A 9,118-nucleotide genomic window follows, 5' to 3' on the forward strand; every position below is an offset into this window, starting at 1 on the left:
GCTCTGCCTTCGCCTTCGCTTCCTCCTCCTTCATCCTCGCCTGCTCCTCCGCCAGCTTGTCGCGCTCGGCCTCTGCTGCCTGCACCTTCTCCTGCAGCTGCCGGTTCTCTTCCGGCGTAGCTGCTGGTGCTTCTTCTGTAGCTGCTGCTGCTGCTTCTTCTGTAGCTGCTGCTGCTGCGGCTGCCGCCTCTGCTCCCTGCAGCTGGATCCTGAGCTCCGACATCTCTGCCGTGGAGCTGGCAAGCTCCTCCTGTACCCTCGCAAGCTCCGCCCGTACCCCCTCAAGCTCTGCCTTCGCCTTCGCTTCCTCCTCCTTCATCCTCGCCTGCTCCTCCGCCAGCTTGTCGCGCTCGGCCTCTGCTGCCTGCACCTTCTCCTGCAGCTGCCGGTTCTCTTCCGGCGTAGCTGCTGGTGCTTCGGCTGTAGCTGCTGCTGCTGCTTCTTCTGTAGCTGCTGCTGCTGCGGCTGCCGCCTCTGCTCCCTGCAGCTGGATCCTGAGCTCCGACATCTCTGCCGTGGAGCTGGCAAGCTCCGCCTGTACCCTCGCAAGCTCCGCCCGTACCCCCTCAAGCTCTGCCTTCGCCTTCGCTTCCTCCTCCTTCATCCTCGCCTGCTCCTTCGCCAGCTTGTCGCGCTCGGCCTCTGCTGCCTGCACCTTCTCCTGCAGCTGCCGGTTCTCTTCCAGCGTAGCTGCTGGTGCTTCTTCTGTAGCTGCTGCTGCTGCGGCTGCCGCCTCTGCTCCCTGCAGCTGGATCCTGAGCTCCGACATCTCTGCCGTGGAGCTGGCAAGCTCCTCCTGTACCCTCGCAAGCTCCGCCCGTACCCCCTCAAGCTCTGCCTTCGCCTTCGCTTCCTCCTCCTTCATCCTCGCCTGCTCCTCCGCCAGCTTGTCGCGCTCGGCCTCTGCTGCCTGCACCTTCTCCTGCAGCTGCCGGTTCTCTTCCGGCGTAGCTGCTGGTGCTTCTTCTGTAGCTGCTGCTGCTGTAGCTGATGCTGCTGCGGCTGCCGCCTCTGCTCCCTGCAGCTGGATCCTGAGCTCCGACATCTCTGCCGTGGAGCTGGCAAGCTCCTCCTGTACCCTCGCAAGCTCCGCCCGTACCCCCTCAAGCTCTGCCTTCGCCTTCGCTTCCTCCTCCTTCATCCTCGCCTGCTCCTCCGCCAGCTTGTCGCGCTCGGCCTCTGCTGCCTGCACCTTCTCCTGCAGCTGCCGGTTCTCTTCCAGCGTAGCTGCTGGTGCTTCTTCTGTAGCTGCTGCTGCTGCTGGTGCTTCTTCCTCTGCTCCCTGCAGCTGGATCCTGAGCTCCGACATCTCTGCCGTGGAGCTGGCAAGCTCCTCCTGTACCCTCGCAAGCTCCGCCCGTACCCCCTCAAGCTCTGCCTTCGCCTTCGCTTCCTCCTCCTTCATCCTCGCCTGCTCCTCCGCCAGCTTGTCGCGCTCGGCCTCTGCTGCCTGCACCTTCTCCTGCAGCTGCCGGTTCTCTTCCGGCGTAGCTGCTGGTGCTTCTTCTGTAGCTGCTGCTGCTGTAGCTGATGCTGCTGCGGCTGCCGCCTCTGCTCCCTGCAGCTGGATCCTGAGCTCCGACATCTCTGCCGTGGAGCTGGCAAGCTCCTCCTGTACCCTCGCAAGCTCCGCCCGTACCCCCTCAAGCTCTGCCTTCGCCTTCGCTTCCTCCTCCTTCATCCTCGCCTGCTCCTCCGCCAGCTTGTCGCGCTCGGCCTCTGCTGCCTGCACCTTCTCCTGCAGCTGAGGGTCCTCTTCCGGCCCTACAGTTGCTGCTGTAGCTGATGCGGCTGCGGCTGCCGCCTCTGCTGCCTGCAGCTGGTTCTTAAGCTGCTCAGTCTCATCATTGAGAGAGAGGCAGACTTTAACTAGCTCTTCATGAGCTTTGCCCAGCTCTGTGTGGGTCGTGTTGTGATTTTCTATAGACTTGTCCAGCTGTTCCTGCAGCTTGACCAGCATTTGCCGAGCTTCTGCGAGCTCCTCCTTCGCCTTCGCTTCCTCCTCCTTAATCCTCGCCTGCTCCTCTGCCATGTTGTCTCGTTCACTCTGCAGTTCCTTCAAGGTAGCCTTGAGCGGCTCCACGATCGCGGAAGAGCTGCTCAGCTGCAGATGAGCTTCCCTGAGCTCGTCTTGCGCCTGGTCCAGATCCTTTCGTAAGGTGTTGTGCTCGTTTTCCAGGGATTGCTTCTCATTCTGCAGGTATTCCAGATCTCCTTGGAGGGTTGCAATCTCTTCTTGGAGATTTTTGCAGTGTTGCTCCAAGTCCATTGCAGCACGACGAAAGTCTTCGACCTCCTTGTTCTTGATTTCTAGCTGGATTGCCACGTCATCGTGTTTTCGTCTCCACACTGAGGAAAATCGTCATGTCGATGTAACAAATTTGTCTAACATCACCTGCACTCTCCTCTTCCTGCACCGAGAAATGGTTTGTAGTTTCTTCATCGCTTCGACAACATTCAGCTCCATCGCAGTGAAACGTTTTATAGCATACCCCCAGTTCCCTCTGCTGCCATTCCCCCGATGCCTTGCTCCATCCCGATCGGTATCATTTTGATGTCCATCCAAGGCCTGTCCATCAAGTGAAACAGAATTCACTTGCTGTGTTAGCAAACTCACAATTTGAGGGCTTTGAGGATGAGCTCTGAAAGAAAAATGCTTTTCAGTTACAAAGTCGACATAAGTTTCATCACTCACTGTTTTTGTAGCAGATCGTACTTAGCCTTCAGTTGTTCATGCTGGACTTGCAATGATTCCTAGTTGCCCGTAACTTGCATGAAAACAAACATGATCAAATCATCAAACATGTGACCCACCAGACTTTCTCTCAGATGTAAAGATTGCTTGTCATGGGTTTCCTGAAGGTCGTGTGAGTTGATCGCAACATCAAGACCCGATCCATGCTTCACCTTGAGCAACTCGATCTCGTCGTCTTGTGACAACACTCGAACCTGAGCTCTCATCAGAACCCGTCAACGTGCAGTGGTTTGTGATGCCTGAAGTTTCACAATGTGCGCTTGGAGTTGCTCAACTGTAACAAAGATCTAATGACTGCTTGCAGGAGCAACAAACACTGATACCTATGGTATTGGCCCTTTCGTTCATCATGGCAGCCTGTATTCTTCTGGATATCTAATATGGCATCAACGAGGAAACAGGAATATCGTTTCTGCACCGATGGCGCCCAGGCAGATTTGTCTTGGTGACTTCGGCTATGCTCATTGCTCTGATCCCATCAACATAGTCAGGATGAATATCGACAAGGAAATTCAGATGACCTTGCCGGGCTCCTTTAACACTGTCAAGCGCTGGCTGTACGGATGGAATTTCACAAAGCTGGACACAGCGTTTTTGTCCATGCTCCTACTGGCCGAGCTTGCTCTGTTCTTGGAGACAGCATCTCGGAAACTGCAGCAGACATCCATGACTACAAGACACACTCGAGTAAGCTCAGCCTACTTGTCAACAATCTTTGATGGATTCTGGGACCCGCCTGCAAAGAACTTTAGTGAACCGAATCTTTGCCCTATCTCCAAGACTCCTCCGTGGCTACCTTGAGGACTCGTCAACGAGTATCTACGTGAAACCATACTATCGGCACTCTTGCCGAGATCCACGCTAGCCATGACCTTTCTTTCTTTCATTGAAGCTGAACTTGCCCTCCTGCATGTATTTCAGCCACCCACATGCGACTGCCCGGCTCATGTCTCGCCTTCCTGTATAATGACCAGATCTGCCCGAGGTTGGTTCCATGAAACCTACGAGAACCTCAATCGCGAACTTGCTGCCCGTCAGAGGGTTCAAGCACCTTGCTGGTATCCTACAAGGGCTCGAGAATGTCGGGCTTCTCGATATACCTCATTGCTGCGACGAAAGGATCAACGATCTAACGTTTGGTTGAGATTGTACTTTGTGGCTAAGATTGTGCTTCATTCAGTTCAACTTAAATTCATTGTCCAGCGGTGCTACTCGTTGAAAGAGAACGATATCACACAACTGAGCTCAACAATATCTCGCTTCGTATCACACGGATACAACGTGGTAAAGACTGTTCTGATTCTGGTCTACACACAAAAACCTCCCGAAAACAGTTCTTCATGTGCATTGACGATAATTGGCCCTAGGATCTCGGACCTGCCTCCCCTACACCATCAATTGTCCCCAGCTCTTTGGTCAAATTTCAAAGACCTGTCGCATACAGTACCTTCGCAACATCTACGCTCCGCAGCAGAACAGAGAAGACATTCTACTCTCATCTGATAGCATCTTTGCTGCAACTTACTATCAGACTCATCACTTTTCTTCTCCTCCCCTCTCCTGTCCTCTCCTCTGTTCACGACGCCCCCCGCTGATCTCTACTTCCCCTTCCCAGCAGCATGGAAACGCCAGATAACGGATGACCTATATAACACCCCTTCCTTTGACCACCACGAGTTTTTGTACTGTACCCTACTTCTTTCCCACATAATTGTGCTCAAAATACGGGTACTCAACATACCCCACCCCACATCAAAGCTCAATGCCACAAAGGCACATCAGCAGTAAAAGAAAACCCCTACCCCCCTCGTCCGGCCACTTCCCTGCTGTACCCACCCCTGTTTTCTACCAAAACCTTCTTGTATTTACCCCCCTTCTCTCAGTCAACTACCCTACCCCTATCTCAAATCCTTGAGACCAGCCAGCCAACCGTCCCCCTGGGTCACTGGCTTATAAAAGTTTTACTTAAAACTTGAATGTGACTGAGCCTCCGAGTCCGAGGCCGCGGGCCCGGCGAGTCCGCGGCGGCCGGGCCGGGGCCGACTGCCGGGCCCGGACTTGAACGCCGGGTCACGAAGTTGCCCGGCCCGATCGTGTGAAAGCTCGGTTTGTTCACGAGTCACCGTATCAGTGGCACACGGTTCAACTGAGCCTTTCTTACTCAAAGTTGAGTCAAAGATCAGTACGAGTTGTCGGCGTTTACTCAAAGTTAAGTTAAAAAGCAGTACGAGGACAATCAGGCGAGTCGAGGAGGCTTGACCCTGACACTGTCGCACAGGCCAAACGGCGAGAAGAGAAAAGACAGCGAGAACCAAACCCAATCCCGAGTCCTGCCAACTGCCGGACCGGTGCCTGCTGAGGCGGACTCGATATAGTAGGCTGATCTAGAATAAAAAGTACCGCAGTACTTGAGAGTCATTTTGGTACAATGATGAATACTTTTATGTTTATAGTTGAATTTCTTTTAGGTTTTAAAATTCCTCTTGTGAAGTTCATTTTTGCTCCTACAAATAATTAGATCTTCGGATTTTGATTTTAAAGTCTTTCGAAATCTTTTTTAATTTGTACCAGTGTTGCAATCTTCATACAAATATTTAGTTAATATTCAAGTAGTCACTAAAAGGTACTACCACACAGTGAGAGCACAATCGATTGGGTAGGGGTCCTGTCCTGGGGTGGGTAGTTTCATATATAGCTCGCTGGGTACATTGTATGGGGGGTGGGTAATGGAAACCTGAATGTTGGGCAGAGGGGGTTATCCCAACCGAGTTTCTGGAGGTAGGGTAGTCTATTCAAGAGGGTGAGGGTCCATTCACGGAGGAGCAAAAGGGTACATTTACAATACAATGAAGGGGTACATGGTGAAGTGAGAGGGTAAGGGGTACCAACTTATTGTAGGATGGGGTGGGTGGGGGTGGGGAGGAGAAGAGGCGCAGTAGGAGATGGCACTAGGGAGGGAAGTAGGGATAGAGAGGAAGGGAGGGACGAGAGGAAGAATGGGAGCGGGCGGAGGATGTAAGAAGGGGCAGAATGAATGTTGACAAACAGAGAGAAGAAAATCTAGGAAGAAGAGGATAAAGGTTGGGTCAGGCAGACGGCATTAGAGAAAATCGGGGCGAGGAATGTATGGAGAATGAGTGGGAAGGAGAGTGATAAGCTTCCGAGGATAGGAAAGTACAGGGAAACATAGCAGAGGTGATGGGAAAAGAGGGTGTCTTTTTCCAAGGAGAATTCCATGATAGGAGGTGGAACATCATCATGTGGGATCGACGCTGTATTTGGATCCGGAAAGGGGTTGGACAAGGCAGTAGTGTCCTCGCTGTGAAATCATTTTCATGGGTTCACTCCCCAGGTCTCTGTTTCTCGAAGATGTCGGACTGGGGGCAGAGTATCAAGGTGCCTTCATGCAATGTCGAGCCTCCTCCCTCTGAGAATTGATAGGAAAATATAAGTTTGTTCCTTGACTCGGTATTTGGCCCCGAAACCAACCCCAAGTACAATACTTCGTACACAAGTACTGTCCAGAGCAATGCGCCTCAACATCCGCCGAAGTTTTATCCTGGAGGTAGATGTGATACACTCTCATACGAAAACTTGCATTGTGAAGAATCACTTTGTTTCGTTTCTTATCGCCTGTTTGCTAGATAAGTTTCATGTCACACCAAGGGAGAGTTACAGGAGCCAAGCATCCTCCACTTTTGTAGGAGTTCAGGTACTTCGAATATACCAGCGCTGTCTCCTCTCATGGCGATGCCTCTCAGCAAGACTCATACGCAGACAGAAACCATTCTTACGAGGTACTCAACTTGGAGGTTTGACGGATTGTGATTGTGATCGAACAGAATGGAAACTCGTATTACAGCCAAGATGATGAAAGGCCGAAGTTGAAGGTAGATAGGCTTCCTCATGGAAAATCAGGACCAACATCATGCAGGTCTCCGCAGAGTTCATCCAGCCATTCAATACCACCTTTCACACCCCCTCCATTGTAAGTTTGTTTTACTTATAACTATCATGAGCTTTTGTGCAGGTCAGCTCCTCTTTACCTTCGAATGTTCGGACGAATGGGTCGTCTACTTCAAACATCGGCTAGAAGAGGTCTGCTCACGTGTTATCATGACAGGCAGAACCATTCTTTCAAGCATGTCAATTTCGAAGCAATTTCCAAGTTTCGGAAGTAATCCTGCAATCAATCGTGATGCGCATCCTCATTTAGTGATCTGCTCTGTCCAGATGGATCCGCGAGCAGGCTGGAGAACAAATCGATGCTCTGGTTTGTGTTGCATGAGAATTTTAAGAGAGTTGTTTAAGAAAACAAGCAGGTTCTATCTAGACAAGTCAACTATGCGGATTATGCAGTCATCGATAATGAGATGCAACCAATTACAGACCAGGTGCACATTCCCTCTTCCACATCAACGAGCGAAAGATGATTATTCTGATTCCGGTCTGGTTTATCAGGAGAGCAACGGCTTGTACCTATGGAAAGGGAGGACAGTAAGTTGTCTTGGGTACATGGCAACACAGTACGTTGAACATCAATCATGCAGATCAGGGTGGAAGGTCCAGATAGGTTCAATCCCATCCAAGTTGTAGACGAGCAAACGAACGAGGTCTTTACAGTCTGCTGTTTCAAGCTTCGTGATGACAAGTACAGGTGATCTGGGACATCGCAAACCATTCGATCTGGAATGTCCCTTGGGTACATGATTTGTTTTCAGTCGAACAGAGCCCGGAGGTAGTTGGCGTATCCCGGCTGCAGTGTTCCTCATTCTGTTGCAGAACATCTTGATTGTTGACCGTGCAAGTAGCATTGCTGTGTATGAGTGGGACAGGTTGTTTGACATCATCGATTATGATTAGTTGCCTGAATGCTTCTTTCCGTGAAACCAGGAGGTACAACGCAGGGAGATGGCTCATTCCTGAAAATGTCAACGGTGCACCTCTGCCAAGCACGGACTTCGGATTTGCAAGCCAAAGCACGCCCCCATTGCCGCTTGCGAAGGAAGCTCTTGAGGTCGGGACGGACTTGCGCGGCGCTTCTCTACCTCAAGTTCAGAGTCTGCTCCAGACGCTTTCGCAGGTCGCGATGTCAAGTCCTGCCCTCTCTCGCTTCTGATGATGAGCAGGAGCGCAAGACGATCGAGCTGGTTGTGTTGCGCGGACCAGATGCTGGGGGCCCAGCAAGGCAGCGGCTGCTGACCCTTCAGGTGCATGGCTGGGCCTAGGGGATTGTTTTCTGATTTAGCTCAGGCTCGCAAGAGTGGGCTGGGGCTTGCACTGGGGGTACATGAAGAGTCTGGACTTGTCTGCATAGCAGCAGTCAGGTCCTGAGTGACCTCAATCACTGATAAAAGGGTTCCTCAAGTCGTTCAACCAGGGCCGGTGGGGCAGCAGCTGAAGCAGACGTGCGAGTAGGGGATCGACTATTGGTGACCTTGAGATATTGATCGTCAGTTCAATCATGATGGTACCTTAGGTCCTCGACTCGAGAGACGCAGAGCCGTCGGAGTTGGAAGGATATGAGAACGATGGTGATCATTCGTCCTGTACTGCAGGTTGTTGATGCGACTTGTACCAGATGGAAATTCAGTTGGGTTGCTCGCGCAGAATGCATATCTTGAACGAGCTATTGATGGACCGGGAACCAGTGTCAGCTCTGGGTCTGGTATCGTGGTCGGAGCAGGAGCAGGAGCAGGAGCAGGAGCAGGAGCAGGAGCAGGTGCAGGAGCAGGAGCAGGAGCAGGAGCAGGAGCAGGAGCAGGAGCAGGAGCAGGAGCAGGAGCAGGAGCAGGAGCAGGGGCAGGAGCAGGAAGCGCGCGGGTGCCTGGCTCCGCCAGCTTGGACGACAGACGTGACTTCACGCCTATGACCCAGAAGCCTGTGTTTCAAGAGTTCGTTGCTGGGCTGCAGTATGTCAACACAGAAGAATCAAAGCGGGAGAAGGGCTTGTCTCAGTCCAACAAGGTACAGCCCTCTTGAGTGGGATGATTGTTCGTTGATAAAGTATGCAGATTGGTATAGAAACCATCAACGAGCGTGGAGTAGGTAATCTTTCGCTCTTTGTCGCCCTCCGATAGCTCCCCTAACATGAAAGTCAGATCCAGTGGTCCTCCCGAGCCCCAAGGATCTCTCTACCTTGTCGAACTTCACGATCCCAGGAGATGTGAGTGTCTTGTGATGGTTCTTGTCTTGAACTGATGCCTGAGCAGGGGAGCACGACACCGAGCTCTGGCAGACCGAGGTTCTTTCTCTTCCCCCCCAACAATTATCGTCTCCCAAACCCTCTTGGCAGAGCTCACTTCCTTGAGATTCCAGACTCTGAGTCAAAATCTTCAATCACTCACTTGCCCCCCTACTTCT

At 52.1% G+C, this 9,118-nt stretch overlaps 1 protein-coding gene across 1 annotated transcript; it reads left to right on the plus strand.

The window, feature by feature from the left end:
* Nucleotides 1-6,124: 6,124 nt before the first annotated feature.
* On the plus strand, nucleotides 6,125-8,835 carry GUITHDRAFT_144218 (hypothetical protein; the record flags this gene model as incomplete). The annotated part of the gene is made up of 16 exons (XM_005825359.1): nucleotides 6,125-6,151; nucleotides 6,197-6,320; nucleotides 6,400-6,467; nucleotides 6,598-6,645; nucleotides 6,690-6,743; nucleotides 6,791-6,853; nucleotides 7,078-7,149; nucleotides 7,306-7,368; nucleotides 7,413-7,493; nucleotides 7,538-7,590; nucleotides 7,649-7,838; nucleotides 7,885-7,965; nucleotides 8,009-8,041; nucleotides 8,235-8,289; nucleotides 8,337-8,722; nucleotides 8,770-8,835. 16 exons carry the CDS (start codon nucleotides 6,125-6,127, stop codon nucleotides 8,833-8,835), a joined length of 1,464 nt encoding a protein of 487 aa, XP_005825416.1.
* Between the last annotated feature and the right edge of the window lie 283 nt (nucleotides 8,836-9,118).

Source organism: Guillardia theta, assembly GCF_000315625.1.
Source record: "Guillardia theta CCMP2712 unplaced genomic scaffold GUITHscaffold_84, whole genome shotgun sequence".
NCBI lineage: Eukaryota > Cryptophyceae > Pyrenomonadales > Geminigeraceae > Guillardia > Guillardia theta.